The sequence below is a fragment of the Salmo trutta genome, chromosome 18, assembly GCF_901001165.1.
Source record: "Salmo trutta chromosome 18, fSalTru1.1, whole genome shotgun sequence".
Classification (NCBI taxonomy): Eukaryota; Metazoa; Chordata; class Actinopteri; order Salmoniformes; family Salmonidae; genus Salmo; species Salmo trutta.
This window is the reverse complement of record NC_042974.1, coordinates 50,498,081-50,525,816: the sequence shown is the minus strand read 5'-3', so window position 1 is coordinate 50,525,816 and position 27,736 is coordinate 50,498,081. Positions and strand designations below refer to the sequence as shown.

Sequence of the window (27,736 nt, the reverse complement as noted above, 5' to 3'; positions counted from 1 at the left end):
TTTGAATTGTATTATTTGGAGTAGTTTATTGAATACAGATAACTTTAGTGGGTATATTCTGTACATTGAGATAGGCATTTCCTTCAGTACTAATATATTCATATAAGTGGAATTAGTCCTGTTGATATCTAAAATAAAAAAGCATCATACAAGTTGACACATACTCTGTTGCATATGGAGAGCTTGAACAAAGTTGCACGTTTAACTTCCTCAGACTTCACCCACCAGATCATCACAATGCTGAATAGTGTTGTTATGACATTCCAGTCTGATCCATTCCATTTTCCAACTCCCTCTGCTCTGGCCCACTCCCATTGCTGTTCCTGTCTGCTGAGAGCATGAGGACTATTTCAAAACAATGCAATAACACATCTAGATAGTAGCAGTGAGTCTCAATCTGCTCCCTACCTCTTCCCCTTCGTCCTAACCCATTCAATGTTTTGCAAGAGGGTCTGGATAGGTATAGCAGTGTAGAGGTGGATAATCCAAATACAGACAGAATTTTAACAGTAGCTATTTGGTTATATTGCAGTGGTACAATGGCCAGAGAATATTGCACAGCATCACACCTTCCTTACATTACATTTACAATGGCAGACGACGATTAGGAAGAACCACAAGGGTCCCAATTCCTTTGTGTGTTTGGCACAAAAAAACTGTGCATACACGAGGTCTAATCTTGTGTTAAGTCTCTCCACGCGCCACAGCTGTGATGAGGGCGGCCCCTTTGCCACTGCCATCTTCTGATAGGACAAACTCCACGTCACACTGTGGCGCCAGAGCCTTGACCGTGTCCTTGAGGATTCTGGAAAAGCTGCACAGTTCAAGAGGTACTGTGTTAGATGTGTTGTGCTTTAAAACTCTTTAAAACTGTGCCAAAGTCTGAACTAGGGCTTAATTTGATTCCTGGCTACATGTTGCCCCTTGAGGTGGAGGGTTGATTTCCTTGCTTCCTTCCTTGCACTCTAATCTGACCAGAAATACTATCTCCCCTTCTCTCTCTATAAAAATATAACGACATAAACAAAACTCTGCAGTCTGTTCAAGAATAATTCTAACCCTGTTAAATCTAAATATCCCTTGCCCCTGGTGGCTACTCACTGTGGATGCAGCTTGTAGAGTGTTCCGTCCACCCCCACGGTGATGTTCATTTGGTTCAGCCCACGGTTCTCTCTGATTTTGTCGACAATGGCGGCCATTCCGGCTCCACAGAGCTGAGCGGCCCGGTGAGACACTGTACCACACACCTCCTTGACGATGATACTGTCATCACATGTGCTGTCCAGACCCAGCTGCTGCAGGATGGACCTCACCTGCAGTAGTGCCAACCGGTCACTGGGTGGAGATAGAGGAGTCACACACTTGATATTCTTGTACACCTATTCACTACATTTTACATTTTAGTCCAGAGCGACTTACATTTAGTGCGTTCATCTTAAGGTAGCTAGCTAGGACAGACAACCACAAATCACAGTCATAGTAAGTAATTGTTTCCTCAAAGTAGCTATCAGCAAAGTCAGTGCTATTAAGAAAAGACAAGCGCGAGAAACACAAGGGTAGGGGTGAGGGGTCATGTGGGATTAATTAAGATACTTTGTGAATAGGTACGTTTTTTAAAATGTTTTCGGAAGATGGGCAGGGACTCAGAACCGAAGGAACCAAACAGAGACATTCATAAGCAAACAGAAGCTCAAACAGAACAAAACAGGGAGGGACCCACCTGAATTTGTCCAATAGAAACTGAAAATGTTTTCCGTTTGGAGTAAACGGTTTCTGTTGCAAAACGTTTGTTACGTTTCTGGACACCATAGTATAAAAGCCTATTCATGCAACTGTAAATACTTAAGTATTCCTAACCGACTTTAAAAGCACATGTTCAAATATTCATATTAGTAATCCTATATCCTATGTGGACTTACATTCGATCTGTCTACTATTAGAGGCCTGAGTTGCTGTACTACGTGATAATTTATACAACTCTGTACCTTTCTATTTGGGACAGGAACTTGGTCTCGAAGATGCCCCTGGTCTTCAGAGGCTCTGTGATGTGGCCTCGGAACAGAAGACCTCTCCTGGTTAGGTCGATGAGAATCTGCCTCACTATCTCCCCCAAGTACATACCGCTGGTCATCTTCTCAAACCTGGGGCAACAGGATATGACATGAAATAGGCAACATGCAAAACAGCTTCAATTATTCAATATTTCACTGTGCCAATAGTCTAGACCTCCTGTTAACCAGAATATGGTCAAGCATAATTTTAATCAAGCCTTTTTAAACGATAATGTGTTAGGGAAAATTCCCATAAGCATAATCAAGTATAATGCATATCTCTTTGCACAGTTGAATAACTAATATTTAGCATTTATCATGTAGATACTTGTAGAACCTTGACCAAGCCGGATTATGGGACAGTGTCCACAAACATTAATTAAGCATCTCCCTTTAGCATGGTTGAATAACTAATTCACATTAGATTTAGACTGAATTATGGATAAGAAAATAATTGAATGACAATCCCTGGCACCAGGGTGTCCTCTAGTGGTACAGGAAGTGGTCAGTCAGGTCTGGATGTATCCTGTAGTGGTACAGGAAGTGGTCAGTCAGGTCTGGATGTGTCCTCTAGAGGTACAGGAAGTAGTCAGTCAGGTCTGGATGTGTCCTGTAGTGGTACAGGAAGTGGTCAGTCAGGTTTGGATGTTAACAACTTGCCTTTGTTTGCCGTTGTTCAATGACCCCTCATCTACTTCTCTGTCAAACCTGGTCCGGATGTCCTCGATGCAGTCATTCTCGCCAAAACCGCCCCACTCTGTGTTCACACACATCTGTCCCTCGTCCCCCTCCACCATCTCAATGTTCCTCATCTCCTCCATGTAGCACACATTACTCCCCGTCCCTAGGGGGCAGCATTTCACACTAAGATCATACATACGTCACTCTATAGTACAATGTAAAACCACCAGGGCTGAGAATAGGCCCTACATACCAGCAATGAGTCCTATCTCACACTTGGGGTCTTCATATGCACATGTCATCATTGTGCCCACTGTGTCATTCACCACGGCAACAATGTCAAGATCAAATTCCTACAGGAAACAAAATATTACTTTTGACCTACACTATCGTTCAAAAGTTTGGGGTCACTTAGAAATGTCCTTGTTTTTGAAAGGAAAGCATTTTATTTGTCCATTAAAATAACATCAAATTTGATCAGAAATACAGTGTAGACATTGTTCATGTTGTAAATGACTATTGTAGCTGGAAACGGCAGATTTTTATGGAATATCTACATAGGCATACAGAGGCCCATTATCAGCAACCATCACTCCTGTGTTCCAATGGCACGTTGTGTTAGCTAATCCAAGTTTATCATTTTAAAAGGCTAATTGATCATTAGAAAACCCTTTCGCAATTATGTCAGCACAGCTAAAAACTGTTTTGCTGATTAAGGAAGCAATAAAACCTTTAGACTAGTTGAGTATCTGGAGCATCAGCATTTGTGGGTTCGATTACAGGCTCAAAATGTCCAGAAACAAAGACCTTTCTTCTGAAACTCGTCAGTCTATTCTTGTTCTGAGAAATGATGGCTATTCCATGCAAGAAATTGCCAAGAAACTGAAGATCTCGTACAACGCTGTGTACTAGTTGTACACAGCGTTGTACAACGCTGCCAGTTGAGGACTTGTGAGGCGTCTGTTTCTCAAACTAGACACTCTAATGTACTTGTCCTCTTGCTCAGTTGTGCACCAGACCCTCCCACTCCTCTTTCTATTCTGGTTAGAGCCAGTTTGAGCTGTTCTGTGAAGGGAGTAGTACACAGCGTTGTATAAGATCTTCAGTTTCTTGGCAATTTCTTGCATGGAATAGCCATCATTTCTCAGAACAAGAATAGACTGACGAGTTTCAGAAGAAAGGTCTTTGTTTCTGGACATTTTGAGCCTGTAATCGAACCCACAAATGCTGATGCTCCAGATACTCAACTGGTCTAAAGAAGGCCAGTTTTATTGCTTCTTTAATCAGCAAAACAGTTTTCAGTTGTGCTAACATAATTGCGAAAGGGTTTTCTAATGATCAATTAGCCTTTTAAAATGATAAACTTGGATTAGCTAACACAACGTGCCATTGGACACCAGGAGTGATGGTTGCTGATAATGGGCCTCTTGTACACCTATGTAGATATTCCATTAAAAGAAAAATCTGCCCTTTCCAGCTACAATAGTCATTTACAACATGAACGATGTCTACACTGTATTTCTGATCAATTTGGGTATTTAATGGACAAAAAAACGTGCCTTTCTTTCAAAAACAAGGACATTTCTAAGTGACCCCAAACTTTTGAACGGTAGTGTATATATTCACTTTCATAATGGGCAATAGTATATGTTTTCTAGACTACCTATTACAGAGAACAGCGGGTCTTGTTCCATTTCACTCACATTCCGTCTTTTGATAGCCTCTCGGAGCATTTCCACAACGTCATTTCCTTCACAGTCTGTGGCTTTGAACCCTTTGGTCCAGCTAACCAAACTTCCCTGAGGAAGGAAGTATTACAATGGAGACTGGTAACATACTTAATAACGGAATGACTTACCCTGATTAAGCACACCGGTCATTGAAATAACTGCCATTCTTTGGCATTGAGGATGATTTCGTCATCATGACGATTGTACTTTTACCTTATCGATTCCTGTCTGTCTGCAGGGGAAAGAAAAGGTGAAACCAAGCGGGAGACGAGTATTCTTCATCCCCATGTAGTCCAGGAAATCTGAGATGCACTGGACAATGTGGTCGAACAGCTAGAAACAAAGAGTTTGTCAGGCTAAGGGGTTAGGGACCTAGTTAGCAGTCAGCGGGGGGTGGTGGGGTGTGTGTGGGCTCACCTCCTCTCCTGTGCCCTGCATGATCTCCAGAGGGATGGCGTAGATCTTGTTGTACATGCGGACAGACTTGCGTATTCCACTCCGGATCTTCACCACCAACACCCGGAAGTTAGTTCCTCCCAGGTCCAAAGCCAAGTACTTTCCTCGCTCTGCAATAATAAACATTGTAATCACTTGACTTGAAATGGAACAACTTGCACCTAATGATGTGATTTTAGACAGCAACATTTCATAAACTGTTAAGGTGATGGTACAGAATAAAGTGTAATAATGGGTTATAGCATGGTAATAACATGGTAACGTTCCGCATTATGAACAACAAGGTAAACCTTTAGATCGAGTGCATAGCAATCTGTAGCCAGTCCTCTCACCTGTCCCATCAGGTGTCCTGTACACAAAGGAGGGCAGCATTTTAACAGAGGCAGTTCTGTGGGAATCCTTCCTAAGGCCTCTCTCTAGCTCCACTCTCATCTTGTCCCTGACCTGCTGGAGGTTCTCTGGACTCAGGCTGAGTAGAGCAAGAGTGTCATTGATCTCCCTCCTCTGGGCCGCCAGCCTCTGAGCCACCGCTGTTACCATAGCAGCCCCCTTACTGCTACCACTCTCAGACAGCACAAAGCGCACATGGCACTCTGGCACCAACCGGCGCACCACCTTGTGGAGCCTCTTGGGGTACCTGGGAGGGAGAGAAAAGAGAGAGCGAGACAGAGAGGGAGAGAGTTTATTGTCAGCGTTCACAGGCAAAGAGGAAAACTGCCACCCTGAGCAGAAACCTTCCGTGACTTATGGCTACATACTGTGGATGTGTTCTGTAGACAGTTCCGTCAACCCCAACAGTGATCCGCAAGCTCTTCAGCTTCCTGTTCTCGCGGATGCGGGTGAGGATGGCAGCCAGCGCAGCGGCGCAGAGGTTAGCTGACCTGAAGGACACGATGGTGGAGACGTGTTGGACGGCAAGGCAATCATCTGCTGAGGGGGAAAGGCCGAGCTCCGTAAGGATTTCCCTGGTGTTCTTCAGCCCGTCTTTGTACCTGGAAGTATAGTTCTGACATAGTTATCACAGTGTAACATACATTTCCCTGAATAATGTCTGTGAAAATTAGTACAAATAAATGATATACAATATATTTATAGTGTGAGCATTAAGACTCATGGAAAATGCGCTTACTGTTCAATTAAAGTGATGTGTTTGGTTTGAAATTTCCCTTTGGTGCGTAGAGCATTGGAAACTCTGCCATCAAACAGTAGTCCCTTCTTGGCCATCTTTAACAGAATGAGTCTCACCAACTCCCCCATGTACATCCCACTCACCATCTTCTCAAACCTAACAGAGCAACACACTAGTGTTAACAGTCATTATTTACATTCCTACTAGTGTAAGGCCCCTATTCCGTCAATTGTAAATAAAGGGAAACCATATCGTTGGTTTACTCAGAATTTTTACAATGATACCTAATACTTCATGTATTTCCAATATGGTTGGTTATGGATTTTGGTGCTTACAGTTGCTTCCCTGGGTTGGTGGAGGCAGCATCAATCTCTCGGTCAAAATGTGTAATGAAGTCATCGAGTGCCCCATCGTCCCCGAAGGCTCCCCACTCTGTGTTGATGCACATCCTGCCCTCGTCTCCTTCCACCAGGTCAATGTGTCTCAGCTCCTCCATGTAACAAGCATTAGTACCTGTGCCTGAGATTACATAGCGATGGTGAGAAAGACTATTTGTAGGCTGATAATACTGACAATGAAACAACCATTCTGAATGAAGGGTGCAAATTAATATCAGGCTGACCTATAATGACCCCCACTTCACAACGCTGGTCGTCATAGCCACAGGTCATCATGGTTCCCACTGTGTCATTAACAAGGGCCAGGACATCCACATTGGTTCCCTATAAACAGTGTTGGCTGGTGTTTTAATTGACAAATTCCTTTTTATATATATACTGTAGTATATACAGAAATGCAAGAAAAAAATGAAATGAGTGATAATAAGTAGTGAATAAGATCTCCCTTAATACCCCGACTCTATCAATGGCCTGTCTCAAGGATTGCACCACATTGGTCCCCAGGACTCCTCTGGCCTTGTAGTTCTTTGACCATGACAACAGCACTCCCTAAAACAGGTTTTGATTGTTGAAAGAAAGCAAGGATTACACTCTGAATAGATAGTCACACAATGAACAAGTTTGTCAATGCAGTTCACACCTTCTGTTACATCATATGAAAGTGGCTTTGCAGGTATCTGATTTTTACTGATAATCAATTGGAGCCCATCTGATATTTTTGGAGTGATAACCTGTTTGGGATAGGGGGCAGTATTTTCACGGCCGGATGAAAAAAACGTACCCGATTTAAACTGGTTACTACTCTTCCCCAGAAACGAGAATATGCATATTATTAGTAGATTTGGATAGAAAACACTGAAGTTTCTAAAACTGTTTGAATGGTGTCTGTGAGTATAACAGAACTCATATGGCAGGCAAAAACCTGAGAAGATTCCAAGCAGGAAGTGGCCTATCTGAGAATTTGTAGTTCTTCTTTTGATTCTCTATCGAAACTACAGTATCTGTGGGGTTACGTAACACTTTCTAAGGCTTCCATTGGCTCTCTAAAGCCTTCAGAAAGCGGAATGAGGCGTCTTCTGTCTCTGGGCAGAGTATAGTAGCTCAGTTTGTCAGTGGTCTGCCTGGTGACAAAGAGATTGGATATGCACGTTCACGCGACCATGCTATTTTTTCTTTTCCTCTTTGAATGAATACACTATTGGCCGGTTGGAATATTATCGCTATTTTACGAGAAAAATACCATAAAAATTGATTTTAAACAGCGTTTGACATGCTTCTAAGTACGGTAAAGGAACATTTAGAATTTTTTGGTCTCGAAATGCACTCACGTGTTACCCTTTGGATAGTGACCTGAATGCACGAACAAAACGGAGGTATTTGGACATAACTATCGATTATTTGGAACAAAAACAACATTTATTGTGGAAGTAGCAGTCCTGGGAGTGCATTCTGACGAAGATCAGCAAAGGTAATACCATTTTTCTAATAGTAATTCTGAGTTTAGTGAGCCCCGAACTTGGCGGGTGTCAAAATAGCTAGCTGTGATGGCTGAGCTATGTACTCAGAATATTGCAAAATGTGCTTTCGCCGAAAAGCTATTTTAAAATCTGACATAGCGATTGCATAAAGGAGTTCTGTATCTATAATTCTTAAAATAATTGTTATGTATTTTGTCAACGTTTATGATGAGTAATTTAGTAAATTCACCGGAAGTTTGCGGGTGGGAATGCATATTCTGAACATCACATGCCAATGTAAAAAGCTGTTTTTGGATATAAATATGAACTTGATTGAACAAAACATGCATGTATTGTATAACATAATGTCCTAGGAGTGTCATCTGATGAAGATCATCAAAGGTTAGTGCTTCATTTAGCTGTGTTTTGGGTTTTTGTGACATATGCTTGCTTGGAAAATGGCTGTGTGATAGTTTTTGGCTATGTACTCTCTTAACATAATCTAATGTTTTGCTTTCGCTGTAAAGCCTTTTTGAAATCAGACAATGTGGTTAGATTAACGAGAGTCTTGTCTTTAAAATGGTGTAAAAGAGTCGTATGTTTGAAAAATTGAAATTATTGCATTTTTGAGGTTTTTGTATTTCGCACCACATTCTTCCATTGGATATTGGCGAGGCGTTCCGCTAGCGGAACGTCTGTCCTCAACAGGTTTAAGATATGATTTCCATGGTATCTAGAGTAAAGAGACATCTAATCAATAACCTAGGCTGTAGTGTTAATTATAAACTGGGTGGTTCGAGGCCTGAATGCTGATTGGCTGACAGCCGTGGTATATCAGACCTTATACCACGGATATGACAGAACTTTTATTTTTACTGCTCTAATTACGTTGGTAAACAGTTTATAGCCTAGTGGTTAGAGCGTTGGGCCAGTAACTGAAAGGTTGCTAGATCGAATCCCCGAGCTGACAAGATAAAAACCTGTCGTTCTGCCCCTGAACAAGGCACTTAACCCACTGTCCCTAGGCCGTCATTGTAAATAAGAATTTGTTCTTAACTGACTTGCCTAGTTAAATAAAGGTAAAATATATATATATTTTTTTTAAATATAAAATAAATATATATATATATATATATATATATATGTATATATATATATATATATATATATATATATATATTTTAAAGATATATATATAATAGCAATAAGGCACCTCTGGGGTTTGAGGAATATGGCCAATATACCAGGGCTAAGGGCTGTATCCAGGCACTCCCCGTTGTGTCGTGCTTAAGAACAGCCCTTAGCCGTGGTATATTGACCATATACCACACCCTCTCGTGCCATATGGCTTAAATACCTCATCTATTTTGGACTGTCCACAAGGGAAAGAGAAGGTGAAGCCCAAAGCTTTCCTCTTCTGGTTGATGTGCTTCTTTTGCAGGAAGTCTTTCAGAGACTCTGCAACATGGTCAAACATCTGTAAAAGAGACAGTGTTGGACAGATTACTTACAACATGTAATCTGTGACTAATTACAGTAATGTAATCTGATTACTCAAAATGAGTAAAGTACTCTGATTCCTTCTGAATTACTTCGGCCTCCTTTATGCTGTAGACCTATTAGTTCTCTCGAACCCTGCCTACAGAACTGCCCAGCATCCTTGGGAAAATGCTAGCACAGATGCCTGCTGCATCTTCTTGATGAAATGGCATCACTGCTAAAAGGTCAGCTTCCCTGTCAAGCTCCATAATCATTATTTGATTGTATATTTATAGGCATAGATCTGTGTGCAAAGAGAGACAGGTAGATGTTAGTGTACTTGTTTCCACTGAAACTAGAGATTCAGCTAAGAAAACAGCTGATTTGTCATGTGCGTCATCACAGTGCTTGGGAAATGAACAGAATGGAGCTGTGTTGACTAACCAAAAATGTCCTGACACAAAGATCCTGATGAAATGTGTGATGATTCAGTTCTCAGTAAGTGGGGGGTCTGACTTTTCTGGTAAAAAAGTATCTGTGGAAAGCCAACCAATGACAGAAAATATAGCAATTTGGAAATTTCAAATAGATTAGAACAAAACAGAAGGAAAAAGCATCCATTCTCAGTGAAAGGTGACTTCCGAGCTGTATTGTCAGGCTCTGACCTAAGAGAGCTGTTTTTCTCTGTTTAGTTAGGTCAGGGTGTGATATGGGTGGGCATTCTATGTTTTTGTTTCTATGTTTAGTTCTATTATTCTATTTCTATGTTGGAGGTTTTTGGGATGATCTCCAATTAGAGGCAGCTGGTTCGCGTTGTCTCTAATTGGAGATCATATTTAAGTTGGGGTTTTTTTCTATTATGTTTTGTGGGTAGTTGTTTTCTGTTTCGTTCACGTAACCTGACAGAACTGTTGACTGTCGTTTTGTTTCTTTTGTATAAGTGTTCATTTTCATTAAAGTATAATCATGAGCACTCAACACGCCGCGCCTTGGTCCCCTCTATACGACGCACGTTACATGTATGGCTCAGATTTCAAAGACATTTAAAAAGAAATCTGCCATCCCTTATGGAAACACAATGATTTCACATGTGAAATGTTCCCATGACCACATACAGTGCATTCGGGAAAGTATTCAGACCCCTTGACTCTTTTTACATTTTGTTACGATACATCCTTATTTGAAAATGGATTCAATAATTATTTTTGCCCTCAATCTACACACAATACCCCATAATGACAAAGCAAAAACAGGTTTTTAGAAATGTTTGAAATTGTATTAAAAACAAAAAACTGAAATATGACATTTACATAAGTATTCAGACCCTTTACTCAGTACTATGTTGAAGCACTTTTGACAATGATTACAGCCTCGAGTCTTCTTGGGTGACGCTACAAACTTGTCACACCTGTATTTGGGGGGTTTCTCCCACTCTTTACTACAGATCATCTGAAGCTCGGTCAGGTTGGATGGGAGTGTCGCTGCACAAATATTTTCAGGGTTCTTGGTCATCTCCCTAACTAAAACTCTTCTCCACCAATTGCTCACTTTGACCGGGTGGCCAGCTCTAGGAAGAGTCTTGGTGGTTCCAAACTTTGTTTAAGAATGATGGAGGCCACTTTGTTCTTGGGGACCTTCAATGCTGCAGAAATGTTTTGGTACCCTTCAACCAGATCTGTGCATTGACACAATCCTGTTTCTGAGTTTTTGCTCTGACCTGCACTTTCAACTGTGGGACCGTATATAGACAGGTGTGTGCCTTTCCTAATCATGTCAAATCAATACAATTTACCACAGGTGGACTCCAATCAAGTTGTAAAAACATCTCAAGGATGATCAATGGAAACCGGATGCACCTGAGCTCAATTTCGAGTCTCATAGCAAAGGGTCTGAATACTTAGGTAAATAAGATACGTTTTTTTTTATTAATACATTTGCAAAATGTTCTGAAAACCTGTTTTCGCTTTGTCGTTATAGGGTATTGTGTGTAGATTGATGAGGGGGAAAAAGTATTTTATCAATTTTAGAATAAGGTTGTAACGTAACAAAACGTGGAAAAAGTCAAGGGGTCTGAATACCTTCCGAATGCACTGTAACCTTTCACGTGTTTAATCAGGTGAAACCATGTGGTTTTGGAACACTTCAATTGTGATGGCATTGAGGAGTACACCACAAGTCTCACGTGGATATTTTTCATGAGATTTCACAGGTGATGCCCTACAAAGTCGCTGTCTTTTCAACTTACATATTTGACACACTTTGACATACACTTAATCATGTACGTTCATTTATAAAGTAATTACTATTCAGCATGTCCTCAGGACCTCAACTGGGATTTGAACTCAGAACCTCCTGGTTCATGGTATTACGATCTTCCTGCTACACCACCATGTCTGTGTCAATAAGTGATTTCACCTGTATTGCTACACTTCGGACTTGTCACGCCCTGACCAGGTGAACTCTGCTATTTTGGTCAGGGTGTGGCATTTCTATGGTTTATTTTCTATGTTTTGGTTATAGCCTTTCTTTGTGTTTTATTTCTATGTTGGGCTCGGGGGTGATTTCCCAATCAGACAGCTGTCGCTTGTTATGTCTGATTGGGAATCACATTTAAGTTCCTTTTCCCCCACGATGTTTGTGGGTAATTGTTTCTGTTTGAGTATTTTCCTAACAGGACTGTTTGCTGTCGTTTTGTTCATTTTGTAGTGTTCTCTTGTTTATCTGAATTAAAATTCTAATGATGAGCACATCCTCTGCTGCACCTTGGTTCCCTCTTACAGACAGCCGTGACAGAATTACCCACCACACCAGGACCAAGCAGCGGGAGGAAAAGGAGCGCGAGAGATGGGCTCGCGAGGGAAAGGAGTTCTGGACCTGGGAGGAGATCATGTCGGGGAAAGGACCCTGGCGGAGGGATTCCCAGGTCGAGGAGGTGATGCCAGCCGGTGGAAGGAGTCGCAGGCGGCGGTCGAGGAGGCCCGGAAGACACCCCCAAGAAAATTTTGGGGGGGGGCTAATGGGGTGGTCCGGAAGGGCAGAGGAAGAGCCCAGACCACTGCTCTCGTGGGGGATAACGGCGAAGGAGGAGGCAGAGATGTGGCAGGTCCTGGAGGACCTGCGTAGGGACAGCGTGGAGGAAGAGCCTTGGGTGGCAGAGGTGCGCACGGTATCGCCAGTGCGCCTGCACAGCCCAGTGCGCTCTGTGCCAGCGCCCCACATTTGCCGGGCTAGGGGGAGTGTTCAGCGAGGACGTGTTGTGCCGGCTCAGCGCTCCTGGCCTCCGGTGCCCCTTCTCGGTCCGATGTATCCTGCGCCGAGGACGCGCACTGTGTCTCCGGTACGGCTGCTCAGCCCAGTGCGTTCTGTGCCAGCGCTCCACACTTGCCAGGCTAAGGTGGGCGTTGAGCCAGAACGGGTGATGTCAGCTGTGCACTCCAGACCTCCAGTGCGCCTCCTCGGTCCAGGATATCCGGCGCCGCTTGGGCGCACTGTGTCGCCGGTGTGCGGTCACGGTCTAGCACGTCCTGTGCCGGCACCTCGCCCTTGCCGGGCGAATGTGGTGCGTGTCTACAGTCCAGTCCGGCCCATCCCTGCTCCCCGCACCAAGCCAGTGGTGCGTGTCCCCAGTCCAGTCCGGCCCGTCCCTGCTCCCCGCACCAAGCCAGTGGTGCGTGTCCCCAGTCCAGTCCGGCCCGTCCCTGCTCCCCGCACCAGGTTAGTGGTGCGTGTCCCCAGTCCTGTCCGGCCCATTCCTGCTCCCCGCACCAGGTTAGTGGTGCGTGTCCACAGTCCGGCCCGACCCGTCCCTGCTCCTCGCACCAAGCCCACGGTGCGTGTCCTCAGTCCTGTCTGGCCCATCCCTGCTCCCCGCGCCAAGCCAGTGGTGCGTGTGTCCAGTCCAGTCCGGCCCGTCCCTGCTCCTCGCACCAAGCCCACGGTGCGTGTCCCCAGTCCAGTCCGGCCCGTCCCTGCTCCCCGCACCAAGCCAGTGGTGCGTGTCCCCAGTCCAGTCCGGCCCGTCCCTGCTCCCAGCACCAAGCCAGTGGTGCGTGTCCCCAGTCCAGTCCGGCCCGCCCCTGCTCCCCGCACCAGGTTAGTGGTGCGTGTCCCCAGTCCTGTCCGGCCCATTCCTGTTCCCCGCACTAGGCCCACGGCGCGTGTCCACAGTCCGGCACGGCCTGTGTCTGGTCCACCGGTGACCAGTCCTGTTCCGGTCGGCGGCTCCGCTCCGGAGCCTGAGTATGCCGCTCCACCGTGGTCCAGTCCGGGCCAGAGGGGTAGGGCTAGGGTGGAGGCAGGGGGAGAAACACGCCCGGGGCCAGAGCCTCCACCGAGGGTGAGGCGCCCACCCGGGTCCCCCCCCTAATAGACTTTAGGTTGGTGCGCCGGGAGTACGCACCGTTGGAGGGGGGGTACTGTCACGCCCTGACCAGGTGAACTCTGCTATTTTGGTCAGGGTGTGGCATTTCTATGGTTTATTTTCTATGTTTTGGTTATAGCCTTTCTTTGTGTTTTATTTCTATGTTGGGCTCGGGGGTGATTTCCCAATCAGACAGCTGTCGCTTGTTATGTCTGATTGGGAATCACATTTAAGTTCCTTTTCCCCCACGATGTTTGTGGGTAATTGTTTCTGTTTGAGTATTTTCCTAACAGGACTGTTTGCTGTCGTTTTGTTCATTTTGTAGTGTTCTCTTGTTTATCTGAATTAAAATTCTAATGATGAGCACATCCTCTGCTGCACCTTGGTTCCCTCTTACAGACAGCCGTGACAGGACTTCAAAGTAAATGTCAGCTTTTTTTTTAAAATACACTCAAGAAAAGCTATTATATGTATCATAGTGATTCAGGAGTAAAATTAATACAAAATAATATACCCCACCAACATGAGGCAACTATACAGCAAACGTTAACATTTCTGAAATAAGTAAATTAAATAAATTATGAGAGATTAGTCAGATAACAGTTAAGCGCAGCGCAGATATCAAAAAGTGCAAAGTGCAGAGATTTATTATAGGTAATGAATCTGTAAAATGCTACAGACTTTGTGGTACAGTAGAAAGATCAGCGTACCCCAAATCCAGAGGTTGTGAGCTCAAATCCCAGGTGGGGTCATATTGAAAAATCAGCAAATCAAATTAAATTTGTCACATGCGCCGAATACAACATGTGTAGACCTTACAGTGAAATGCTTACTTACAAGCCCTTAACCAACAATGCAGTTAAGAAAAATAAGTGTTAAGAAAATAAATTAAAAAAAATAGCAGAATAACGAATAATTAAGGAGCAACAATAAAATAACAGTAGGGGGGGTGCAAATAGTCTGGGTAGCCATTTGATTAGGTGTTCAGGAGTGGCTTCAGGGTAGAAGCTGTTAAGAAGCATATTGGACCTAGATTTGGCGCTCCGGTACTGTTTGCCATGCGGTAGCAGAGAGAACAGTCTATGACTAGGGTGGCTGGAGTCTTTGACAATTTTTAGGGCCTTCCTCTGACACTGCCTGGTATAGAGGTCCTGGATGGCAGGAAGCTTGGCCCAAGTGATGTGCTGGGCCGTAAGCACTACCCTCTGTAGTGCCTTGCTGTTGCAGACCGAGCAGTTGCCATACCAGGCAGTGACACAACCAGTCAGGATGCTCTCGATGGTGCAGCTGTAGAACTTTGAGGATCTGAGGACCCATGCCAAACCTTTTCAGTCTCCTGAGGGGGAATAGGCTTTGTCGTGCCCCTCTTCACAACTGCCTTGGTGTGTTTGGACCATGATAGTTTGTTGGTGATGTGGACACCACGGAACTTGAAGCTCTCAACCTGCTCCACTACAGCCCCATTGATGAGAATGGAGGGGTACTCTGTACTCATGTTCCTGTAGTCCACAATCATCTCCTTTGTTTGATCACGTTGAGGTTGTTAACCTGGATCCACACGGCCAGGTCTCTGACCTCCTCCCTATTTTCTGTCTCATCGTTGATCAGGCCTACCACTGTTGTGTCATCAGCAAACTTGATGGTGGTGTTGGAGTCATGCCAGGCCATGCAGTCATGAGTTAACAGGGAGTACAGGAGGGGACTGAGTACACACCCCTGAGGGGCCCCTGTGTTGAGGATCAGCGTGGTGAATGTGTTGTTACCTACCCTTACCACCTGGGGGTGGCCCGTCGGAAAGTCCAGGATCCAGTTGTAGAGGGAGGTGTTTAGTCCCAGGGTCCTTAGGTTATTGATGAGCTTTGAGGGCACTATGGTGTTGAACGCTGAGCTGTAGTCAATGAATAGCATTCTCAGATAGATGTTCCTTTTGTCCAGGTGGGAAAGAGCAGTGTTGAGCGCAATAGAGATTGCATCATTTGTGGATCTGTTGGGGTGGTATGCAAATTGGAGTGGGTCTAGAGTTTTTGGGATAATGGTGTTGATGTACGCCATGACCAGCCTTTCAAAGCACTTCATGGCTACAGATTTGAGTGCTACGGGCCGGTAGTCATTTAGGCAGGTTACCTTAGTGTTCTTGGGCACAAGGACTATGGTGAAGCATGTTGATATAACAGACTCAGTCAGGAACGGGTTGAAAATGTCAGTGAAGACACTTGCCAGTTGGTCAGCGCATGCTCGCAGTACATGTCCTGGTAATCCGTCTGGCCCTGCGGCCTTGTGAATATTGATATGTTCACATCGGCTATGGAGAGTGTGAACACACAGTCGTCCAGAACAGCTGATGCTCTCATGCATGTTTCAGTGTTATTTTTCTCGAAGCGAGCATAGAAATAATTTAGCTCGTCTGGTAGGCTTGTGTCAATGGGCAGCTCGTGGCTGTGCTTCCCTTTGTAGTCTGTAATAGTTTGCAAGCCCTGCCACATCCGACGAGCATCGGAGCCAGTGTATGTATGTATGGGGTATGTATGTACGGTCACTGTGGGGACGATGTTATCGATGCACTTACTGATGAAGCCAGTGACTGATGTGGTGTACTCTTCAATGCCATCAGAAGAATCCCGGAACATATTCCAGTCTGTGCTAGCAAAACAGTCCTTTAGTTTAGCATCTGCTTCATCTGACCACTTTCTTATTGACCAAGTCACTGGTGCTTCCTGCTTTAGTTTTTGCTTGTAAGCAGGAATCAGGAGAATAGAATTGTGGTCAGATTTGCCAAATGGAGGGTGAGGGAGAGCTTTGTACGCGTCTCTGGTTGCACATGTAACATGCTGGTAGAAATGAATTAGAACGGATTTAAGTTCCCTGCATTAAAGTACCCGGCCACTAGGCGCGCCGCCTCTGGATGAGTATTTTCCCGTTTGCTTATGGCTGTATACAGCTTATTTAGTGTGGTCTTAGTGCCAGCATCAGTTTGTGGTGGCAAATGGACAGCTATGAAGAATATAGATGAAAACTCTCTTGGTAAATAGTGTGGTCTACAGCTTATCATGAGATACTCTACTTCAGGTGAGCAAAACTTTGAGATTTCCTTAGATTTTGTGCACCAGCTGTTGTTTACAAATATACATTGACTGCACCCCTTGTCTTATTAGAGGCAGCTGTTCTATCTTAAAAAAGAAAAGGACAGCCACACACTCTAGGACCTCTAATGCAATTTAATAACCTAATATTTAACGTTTCAACAGAATATCTGTCTTCATCAGGGTATAATGACAAACACTGCAGGTCACTAGTTTATATAGTGTCAAAGGACACACACAGGTGTCTGTAATCATGGCTTGATGGTTAATTTTTAGATATAAAAATAACATACAACAAACATGAATGATAGCATACAATCATAGATAAAAATTTGGCTACATAGGCCTACAAAGCTGTTATATCTTGCCAATGGACCGAAAACCCAGCTAGCTGTATGTTATCCATGTCGTCTTTCAGCCACGACTCAGTGAAACATAAGATATTACAGTTTTTAATGTCCCGTTGGTAGAATAGTCTTGATCGGAGCTCATCCATTTTGTTATCCAATGATTGCATGTTGGCAAATAGGACTGATGGTACAGGCAGATTATTCACTCGCTGTCGGATCCTCACAAGGCACCTCAACCTATGTCCCCGATATCTCCGTCACTTCTTCAAGCGAATGGCGGGGATTTGGGCCTTGTCAGATGTCTGAAGTACATCCTTAGCGTCCGACTTGTTTGTCCAGTACGAGGTGAGTAATTGCTGTCCTGATATCCAGAAGCTATTTCGGTCATAAGAGACGGTGGCAGAAACATTATGTACAAAATAAGTTACAAAAAACACAGACACAAAAAAAATACACATAATTGGTTAGGAGCCCATAAAACGGCAGCCATCTCCCCCAGCGCCATCAAATGTAATCATATTGATTAAAGAGGTTTACACTATTTTAGCTAAACAGTGTACCACTTACCTTTAAAAAAAAGGAACAGAATATTATCATTCATTCCAGATATTTTTTTTTACAGTACATTACTGTAAATAAGTGCTTTACTGTAAAGAAGCTTTCTTTACAGTAATGTATTGTTAAACCAAAGTTTATTTGAAATGTATGGTAACATACTGTACCTTTTTTTTTACAGTAACTTACAGGTAACTGGCTGCCAGTAAATTACCATCATTTATTTTATTTGTTATAAAAAAAAATTGACAGTGCAGGTTTGAATGATTCCCATTTTTGAACAGTTTATGTCTGTCTGCATAACAACATCTGTTGTCATTCTACCAGGGTTGGGTAGGTTATTTTCTAAATGTAATCCATTACAGTTACCTGTTTAAATCAGTAATGAAACTTTTGGATTACCCAAACTCAGTAACATAATCTGATTATATTCAGTTACTTTTAGATGACTTTACCTATAAAAAAAGGCATTCGAAGAAGACAAAAATGTATGTTACCAATTGAACGACATCTATTGCTGGATAAATCAATGTTAAAGGTTACATAGCTGGCCATATATGGATGTTACATTTTACTTTATGGTTTGGTTATGTAGGCTTCCTCTAACCCATCGCTTTCTACTACAGTCGTGGCCAAAAGTTTTGAGAATGACGCAAACATTAATTTCCACAAAGTTTGCTGCTTCAGTGTCTTTAGATATTTTTGTCAGATGTTACTATGAAATACTGAAGTATAATTACAAGTATTTCATAAGTGTCAAAAGTTTTTATTGACAATTACATGAAGTTGATGTAAAGAGTCAATATTTGCAGTGTTGACCCTTCTTTTTCAAGAACTCTGCAATCCGCCCTGGCATGCTGTCAATTAACTTCTGGGCCACATCCTTTAAAAAAAAAAGAAAATTGTTTCTTTTTTTTTGACTGATGGCAGCCCATTCTTGCATAATCAATGCTTGGAGTTTGTCAGAATTTGTGGGGTTTTGTTTGTCCACCCGCCTCTTGAGGATTGACCACAAGTTCTCAATGGGATTAAGGTCTGGGGAGTTTCCTGGCCATGGACCCAAAATATCAATGTTTTGTTCCCCGAGCCACTTAGTTTTCACTTTTGCCTTATGGCAAGGTGCTCCATCATGCTAGAAAAGGCATTGTTCGTCACCAAACTGTTCCTGGATGGTTGGGAGAAGTTGCTCTCGGAGGATGTGTTGGTACCATTCTTTATTCATGGCTGAGAAGCAACGCCACACATGAATGGTCTCAGGATGCTTTACTGTTGGCATGACACAGGACTGATGGTAGCGCTCACCTTGTCTTCTCCGGACAAGCTTTTTTCCGGATGCCCCAAACAATCGGAAAGGGGATTCATCAGAGAAAATGACTTTACCCCAGTCCTCAGCAGTCCAATCCCTGTACATTTTACAGAATATCAGTCTGTTCCTAATGTTTTTCCTGGAGAGAAGTGGCTTCTATGCTGCCCTTCTTGACACCAGGCCATCCTCCAAAATTCTTCGTCTCACTATGCGTGCAGATGCACTCACACCTGCCTGCTGCCATTCCTGAGCAAGCTCTGTACTGGTGGTGCCCCGATCCCGCAGCTGAATCAACATTAGGAGATGGTCCTGGCGCTTGCTGGACTTTCTTGGGCGCCCTTTGATAATTGAACCGCTCTCCTTGAAGTTCTTGATGATCCGATAAATGGTTGATTTAGGTGCAATCTTACTGGCAGCAATATCCTTGCCTGTGAAGCCCTTTTTGTGCAAAGCAATGATGACGGCACGTGTTTCCTTGCAGGTAACCATGATTGACAGAGGAAGAACAATGATTCCAAGCACCACCCTCCTTTTGAAGCTTCCAGTCTGTTATTCGAACTCAATCAGCATGACAGAGTGATCTCCAGCCTTGTCCTCGTCAACACACACCTGTGTTAACGAGAGAATCACTGACATGATGTCAGCTGGTCCTTTTGTGGCAGGGCTGAAATGCAGTGGAAATGTTTTTTTGGGGATTCAGTTCATTTGCATGGCAAAGAGGGACTTTGCAATTAATTGCAATTCATCGGATCACTCTTCATAACATTCTGGAGTATATGCAAATTGCCATCATAAAAACTGAGGCATCAGACTTTGTGAAAATTAATATTTCTGTCATTCTCAAAACTTTTGGCCACGACTGTACATATAATAATACAATTAAATGATATATTTACATTAAAAACCAAAATCTATCAGAATTCCAGTCATTCTAATAAATGTTATACCAAGCTTATATTTTGGGTTCTCATGGAGAGTGACAGTTGAACTAAGCTCATGAGGCATTTATAAGTTATATTCTTCAAGAATCAATGGAGATATACATTTTATATATAAACACCACTACTCTTATGATAAGTGCCATGGGAGTTTTAGTGACCACAGAGTCAGGACACCCATCCGAAAGACGGCACCCTATACAGGGCAATGTCCCCAATCACTGCCCTGGGGCATTGGGATTTTTTTTAGACCAGAGGAAAGGGTGCCTCCTACCGGCCCTCCAACATCACTTCCAGCAGCATCTGGTCTCCCATCCAGGACCAACCCTGTTTAGCTTCAGAGAAGCAAGCCAGCAGTGGGATGCAGGGTGGTATGCTGCTGGTAAACTTAAACGTGCGCCTCTTTTCAATGCTGATTTGAATGTCATTGAGAAAACAGAAAAGTGTCAAAGATTTTTTCGCAAACCTTTCTGAAATTCTGTAATCCGTTACATCTAACAGATTACATGTAATCCGTTACTCCCCAACCCTGCATTCTACTCACCTCAGTCCCTCTACCGTTCAGGAGTTCCTCTGGGATAGGGTATGTCTCACTCTCCATCTCCACCCTTCTCTTCCCATTCTCAGACACCTTCACCTGGAGCACTTTAAACTTGGAGCCGCCCAGATCTAACGCCAGGAACTCTCCCTTCTCTGTGGAGACAACACAATTTTAACTTTGACTGACCACCTGTTCATAAAACAGCACTACACCTCCTGTCACATATAACTGAATTTATTAAGTTTATGATTAGCAAGTTGTTACATACACTACATGACCAAAAGTATGTGGACACCGCATCTCATTCCAAAATCATGGGTTTGGAGTTGGTCCCCCTTTGCTGCTATAACAGTCTCCACTCTTCTGGAAAGGCTTTCCACTAGATGTTGGAACATTTCTGTAGGGACTTGCTTCCATTCAGCCACAAGAGTATTAGTGAGGTCGGGCACTAATGTTGGGCGATTAGATCTGGCTTGCTGTCAGCGTTCCAATTCATCCCAAAGGTGTTTGATGGGGTTCAGGTCAGGGTTCTGTGCAGGCCAATCAAGTTCATCCACACTGATCCCGACAAACCATTTCTGTATGGACTTCAATTTGTGCACGGGGGAATTGTCATTCTGAAACAGGAAAGGGCCTTCCCCAAACTGTTTCCACAAAGTTGGAAGCACAGAATCATCTAGAACATCATTGTATGCTGTAGCATTAAAAATGTCCCTTCACTGGAACGAAGGGGCCTAGCCCGAACCATGAAAAACAATGCCCAGACCATTATTCGTCCTCCACAAAGCTTTACAGTTGGTACTATGTATCCGTGGAGGTAGCGTTCTCCGAGCATCCGCCAAACCCAGATTCATCTGTCGGACTGCCAGATGGTGAAGCGTCATTCATCACTCCAGAGAACGCGTTTCCACTGCACCAGATTCCAATGGCGGAGAGCTTTACACCACTCCAGTCGACGCTTGGCATTTCGCATGGTGATCTTAGCCTTGTGTGCAGCTGCTCAGCCATAGAAACCCATTTCATGAAGCTCCCGACAAACAGTTATTGTGCTGACGTTGTTTCCAGAGGCAGTTTGGAACATGGTAGTGAGTAGGTTTTGAAACTGTCCTGTTCTGTGAGCTACCACATCGTGGCTGAGCCGTTGTTGCTCCTAGACTTTTCCACTTCACAATAACAACACTTACAGTTGACCGGGGCAGCTTTAGCAGGGTAGAAATTTGACAAACCGAGTTGGAGGTGGCATCCTATGACGGTGCCACATTGAAAGTCACTGAGCTCTTCAGTAAGGCCATTCTACTGTCAATGTTTCTCTATGGAGATTGCATGGCGGTGTGTGCTTGATTTGTTATACCTGTCAACAACGGGTGCGGCTGAAATAGCCAAATCTACTCATTTGAAGGGGTGTCTAGAGTACATACTTTTGTATACAGTGCATTTGGAAAGTATTCAGGCCCCTTGACTTTTCCACATTTTGTTACGTTACAGCATTATTGGATTAAATAAATTAAAAAATCCTCATCAATCAACACACAATACCCCATGCTGACATTTTTTTTGTGCAAATTATACATAAACTGAAATACCTTATTTACATGTATACAGACTCTCTGCTATGAGACTCAAAATAGTGCTCAGGTGCATCCTGTTTCCATTGATCATCCTTGATGCTCCATCATGTTTCTACAACTTGATTGGAGTCCACCTGTGGTAAATTCCATTGATTGGACATGATTTGGAAGGGCACACACCTGTCTATATTAGGTCCCAAGGTTGACAGTGCATTTGTCTAGGGAATTGTCCGTAGAGCTCCGAGGCAGGATTGTGTAGAGGCTAAACTGAGCAATCGGTGGAGAAGGGCCTTGGTCAGGGAGGTGACCGAGAACCCGATGGTCACTTTGACAGAGCTCAAGAGTTCCTCTGTGGAGATCGGTGAATCTTCCAGAAGGACAACCATCTCTGCAGCATTCCACCAAATCAGGCCTTTATAGTAGAGTGGACAGATGGAAGCTAGTCCTCAGTAAAAGGCACATGGCAGGAGTTTCCTAACAGGCATCTAAAGGACTCTCAGACCATGAGAAACAAGATTCTCTGGTCTGATGAAACCAAAAATGAAGTCTTTAGCCTGAATGCCAAGCGGCACGTCTGGAGGAAACTTGGCACCATCCCTACGGTGAAGCATGGTGGTGGCAGCGTCATGCTCTGGGGATGTTTGTCAGCAGCAGGAACTGGGAGACTAGTCAGGATCGAGGGAAAGATGAACGGAGCAGAGTACAGCGAGATCCTTGATGAAAACCTTGTCCAGAATGCTCAGGACCTCAAACTGGGACAAAGGTTCACCTTCCAACAGGACAACAACCCTCAGCACACAGCCAAGACAACACAGGAGTGGCTTCGGGACAAGCCTCTGAATGTCCTTGAGTGGCCCAGCCAGAGCCCAGACTTGAACCCGATCGAACATCTCTGGAGAGACCTGAAAATAGCTGTCCAGACACGCTCCCCATCCAACCTGACAGAGCTTGAGAGGATCTGCAGAGAAGAATTGGCACACCAAATACAGGTGTGCCAAGCTTGTAGCATCATACCCAAGAAAACTTGAGGCTGTAATCGCTGCCAAAGGTGCTTCAAAAAAGTACTGAGTAAAGGGTGTGAATACTTATGCAAAAGTGATTTCCGTTTTTAATTTGTTAATACATTTGTAAATATTTCTAAAAACCTGTTTTGCTTTGTCATTATGGGGTATTGTGGGTAGATTGAGGAGGGGAAAAAAATGATTTATTCAATTTTAGAATAAGGCTGTAAATGTGGAACAAGTAAAGGGGTCTGAATACTTTCCGAATGCACTGTATATGGTGTCAGACAGACAAAAGCAGTAGTTTCACTAATTAATGTCATCAGTGACATGTCAGCACCTGATCCATCAGGGGTTGAGAGGACATGTGTGGGCAGCATCTTGACCGCGGCTGTAGCGTTGCTTTCACTGGACAGTCCTTTTTCCATGCCTGCACGAAAGCGAGCTGAAATGTCAACTAACTGGTCATCGGAGAGACGCATGGCATACAGGAACCTGTCCACCTGGTGGGGGGGGGGGGGGGGGGGGCAAAGAGTAGGAGAGTCACTGTGCAACTGATCTTCAGCCAAATACAGTGGGGGGAAAAAGTATTTGATCCCCTGCCAATTTTGTACGTTTGCCCACTGATAAAGAAAGGATCAGCCTATAATTTTAATAGTAGGTTTATTTGAACAGAATAACAACAAAAATATCCAGAAAAACGCATGTCAAAAATGTTAGAAATTGATTTGCATTTTAATGAGGGATATAAGTATTTGACCCCCTCTCAATCAGAAAGATTTCTGGCTCGCAGGTGTCTTTTATACAGGTAACGAGCTGAGATTAGGAGCACACTCTTAAAGGGAGTGCTCCTAACCGCAGCTTGTTACCTGTAAAAAAAAGACACCTGTCCACAGAAGCAATCAATCAAACAGATTCCAAACTCTCCACCATGGCCAAGACCAAAGAGCTCTCCAAGGATGTCAGGGACAAGATTGTAGACCTACACAAGGCTAGAATGGGCTACAAGACCATCGCCAAGCAGCTTGGTGAGAAGGTGACAACATTTGGTGCGATTATTCGCAAATGGAAGAAACACAAAAGAACTGTCAATATCCCTCGGCCTGGGGCTCCATGCAAGATCTCACCTCGTGGGGTTGCAATGATCCTGAGAATGGTGAGGAATCAGCCCAGAACTACACAGGGGGATCTTGTCAATGATCTCAAGGCAGCTGGGACCAGCGTTACCAAGAAAACAATTGGTAAGGACTGAAATCCTGCAGTGCCCGCAAGGTCCCCCTGCTCAAGAATACATATACATGCCCGTCTGAAGTTTGCCAATGAACATCTGAATGATTCAGAGGACAACTGGTGAAAGTGTTGTGGTCAGATGAGACCAAAATGGAGCTCTTTGGCATCAACTCAACTCGCCGTGTTTGGAGGAGGAGGAATGCTGCCTATGACCCCAAGAACACCATCTCCACCGTCAAATATGGAGGTGGAAACATTATGCTTTGGGGGTGTTTTTCTGCTAAGGGGACAGGAAAACTTCACCGCATCAAAGGGACGATGGACGGGGCCATGTGCCGTCTAATCTTGGGTGAGAACATCCTTCCCTCAGCCAGGGCATTGAAAATGGGTCGTGGATGGGTATTCCAGCATGACAATGACCCAAAACACACGGCCAAGGCAACAAAGGAGTGGCTCAAGAAGAAGCACATTAAGGTCCTGGAGTGGCCTAGCCAGTCTCCAGACCTTAATCCCATAGAAAATCTGTGGAGGGAGCTGAAGGTTTGAGTTGCCAAACGTCAGCCTCGAAACTTTAATTACTTGGAGAAGATCTGCAAAGAGGAGTGGGACAAAATCCCTCCTGAGATGTGTGCAAACCTGGTGGCCAACTACAAGAAATGTCTGACCTCTGTGATTGCCAACAAGGGTTTTGCCACCAAGTACTAAGTCATGTTTTGCAGAGGGGTCAAATACTTATTTCCCCCATTAAAATGCTAATCATTTTATGACATGCGTTTTTCTGGATTTTTTTGTTGTTATTCTGTATCTCACTGTTTAAATGAACCTACTGTTAAAATTATAGACTGATCATTTCTTTGTAAGTGGGCAAACGTACAAAATCAGCAGGGGATCAAATAGTTTTTTCCCCCACTGTAACTGACAAAGAACCTACAGAGCTATAGAATGACTTGACTATATCCAAGTAAAGGACCAAACATAAATATTGTAAAGTTAGCCTTGCAAGTGTGAATGATTCAGAATAATGACTGAAACTACTCCTATAATCCAAAATCAAATCTGTCCCATGCTTTCTCAGAGGCCTATCTGTGGAAAAAAATAAAAGTTGTCTTCTAGTTTCCTGTATCCACACTTCAAACAAAACCAAACAAACTGTTGAATACAGAGCATGAGAAGAAAGAGTTTAAAGAGGCTAAGACACATGGGATTTAACTGTTACTAATGCGGTGGAAAAGGAATTGAATGCAGTATTTTGGTTTTAAATGATCATGCCAAAGTCATCAATTATGGGATAGTTTTCATCCCGAATACGGATTCAACCCCTGATGACAACCACACAGCTGACAACCACACAGCTGACTACTTGAAAGTAAAACATGGAATATAGAGCTAGAAAGTATTCAGATCCCTTCATTTTTTACACATTTTGTTTCGTTACAGCCTTATTCTAAAATGGATTAAATAGTTTTTTCCCCCAATCTACCCACAATACCCCATAATGACAAAGCAAAAACAGGTTTAGAAATTTTTGCAAATGTATAAAATATGACATTTACATAAGTATTCAGACCCTTTACTCTGTACTTTCTTGAAGCACCTTGGGCAGTGATTACTGCCTTGAGTCTTCTTGGGTATGACGCTACAAGCTTGGCACACTTGTTTTTGTAGAGTTTCTCCCATTATTTTCTGCAGATCGTCTCAAGCTCTGTCAGGTTGGATGGGGAATATCGCTGCACAGCTATTTTAAGGTCTCTCCTGAGATGTTCGATCGGGTTCAAGTCCGGGCCACTCAAGGACATTGAGACTTGTCCCGAAGCCACTCCTGCGTTGTCTGGGCTGTGTGCTTAGGGTCGATGTCCTGTTGGAAGGTGAACCGTCACCCCAGTCTGAGGTCCTAAGCGCTTTGGAGCAGGTTTTCATCAAGGATCTCTCTATACTTTGCTCCGTTCATCTTCCCCTCAATCCTGACTAGTCTCCCAGTCCCTGTTGCTGAAAAACATCCCCTCAGCATGATGCTGCCACCCCCATGGTTTACCGTAGGGATGGTATTGGCCAGGTGATGAGCGGTGCCTGGTTTCCTCCAGATCTGTGCCTTGACACAATCCTGTCTCAGAGTTCTACGGACAATTCCTTTGACCTCATGGCTTTGTTTTTGCTCTGACATGCACTGTCAACTGTGGAACCTTACATAGACAGATGTGTGCCTTTCCAAATCATGTTCAATCAATTGAATTTTCCACAGGTGTACTCCAATCAAGTTGTAGAAACATCTCAAGGATGATCAATGTAAACAGGATGCACCTGAGCTCAATTTCAAGTCTCATAGCAAAGGGTCTGAATACTTATGTAAATAAGGTATTTCAAATTTTTATACATTTGCAAACATTTCTAAAAACCTGTTTTCGCTTTGTCATTAGGGGGTATTGTGTGTGGAATTATGATGAAAAAAAATGCATTTAATCAATTTTAGAATAAGGCTGTAACGTAACAAAATGTGGAAAAACTGAAGGGGTCTGAATACTCTACGCATGCACTGCATATCAGTAAAGCTGTCAAACTGTGATGACAAATCCCTTTCCAATGAACATGGTTTCAGAGGACAAGGTCCCCTCTTGTCTTGCAATCCCTACTATCTATCCATGGAAATGAGTAATGCAACAAGAAGGTTAATCATTCCTTAAGCAACATTGTGAAATAAATGTAGCCCCATTAAGCCACCACACCAGTCAGGATTTCCTACCTGAATGAAGGGCCTCCTCATCAAAAGGCTTCAACTGACTCAAACAGACATTTCACATTCAGGCATAAATGAAATACATTTACAGTAATCCTGTAGACTGCAGTAAATACTGCTATGAACTATTTGGAAACTCCAGCAAATATCATTTAATTTCTACAAACTAACATTTAGGCAAATGTTTCTCTCTCTAGAAACTCTAAACCATCCTTTGCGCTGTAATTCACAAACAAGTTGTTGGAGAAAATACAAAAAAAGTAATCCTGCCCATGCATTACATGCAACTGACATGATTACAGTATCACCAAAATCTGTATTTCTATAGTAACTAGGCTACTTACAGTATGTATACATAACCATAACAAACAAACTTCTGATCAAATACGACACTTGACATCTCAGAAATGTCTCACCTTCTTGATTTGGTCCTCCTGCAGCTTCGAGAAATAGAAAGAGAGCAAGTGCACCGCAAACATCTTCACTTCTGTTACCTGTAAGTTATATCCTGCAACTAATGTCTCTGCTCAAAGCAATACAACCTGAATCAGAATAATCTCATAGATATTAACAGTTTTCCTCTCTTGAAGCTGTCCAGTTTCAGTCCTTGAGCTTGTTGCTCTCTGTCCCCTCAGCTCCAATGTGAGTGTGGTATGAGTGTTTTTTTCTCTCTCAGTGGATTGTTTTCCACCTCT

The 27,736-nt window shown here is 43.5% G+C and overlaps 1 protein-coding gene across 3 annotated transcripts; it reads right to left on the bottom strand.

Moving 5' to 3' along the window:
- On the bottom strand, positions 1-27,724 carry hkdc1 (hexokinase domain containing 1). 3 transcript variants are annotated; one of them, XM_029698922.1, is made up of 18 exons: positions 27,458-27,724; positions 23,421-23,583; positions 20,515-20,663; positions 9,260-9,379; positions 6,899-6,994; positions 6,670-6,769; positions 6,383-6,566; positions 6,048-6,203; positions 5,677-5,910; positions 5,251-5,555; positions 4,880-5,028; positions 4,676-4,795; positions 4,436-4,531; positions 2,986-3,085; positions 2,712-2,895; positions 1,986-2,141; positions 1,102-1,335; positions 1-814 (listed from the first exon to the last, which is right to left on the bottom strand). In XM_029698922.1, exons 1-18 carry the CDS (start codon positions 27,518-27,520, stop codon positions 685-687), a joined length of 2,739 nt encoding a protein of 912 aa, XP_029554782.1. In that variant the 5' UTR covers positions 27,521-27,724; the 3' UTR covers positions 1-684. The 3 variants fall into 3 exon arrangements, with proteins under 3 accessions (XP_029554782.1, XP_029554783.1, XP_029554784.1); XM_029698923.1 differs by lacking the exon at positions 23,421-23,583 and having other exon boundaries at positions 27,458-27,534; XM_029698924.1 differs by lacking the exons at positions 1-814; positions 1,102-1,335; positions 1,986-2,141 and adding an exon at positions 2,587-2,661 and having other exon boundaries at positions 2,760-2,895.
- Between the last annotated feature and the right edge of the window lie 12 nt (positions 27,725-27,736).

Coding starts and splice junctions, on each gene's coding strand:
- hkdc1 (XM_029698922.1), bottom strand. CDS start 27,520: ATGTTTGCGGTGCACTTGCTCTCTTTCTATTTCTCGAAGCTGCAGGAG. Junction 5,556..5,676: donor GTCTACAGAACACATCCACA/GTATGTAGCCAT, acceptor TCTCCCTCCCAG/GTACCCCAAGAGGCTCCACA. Junction 1,336..1,985: donor TTCCTGTCCCAAATAGAAAG/GTACAGAGTTGT, acceptor ATCTCCACCCAG/TGACCGGTTGGCACTACTGC.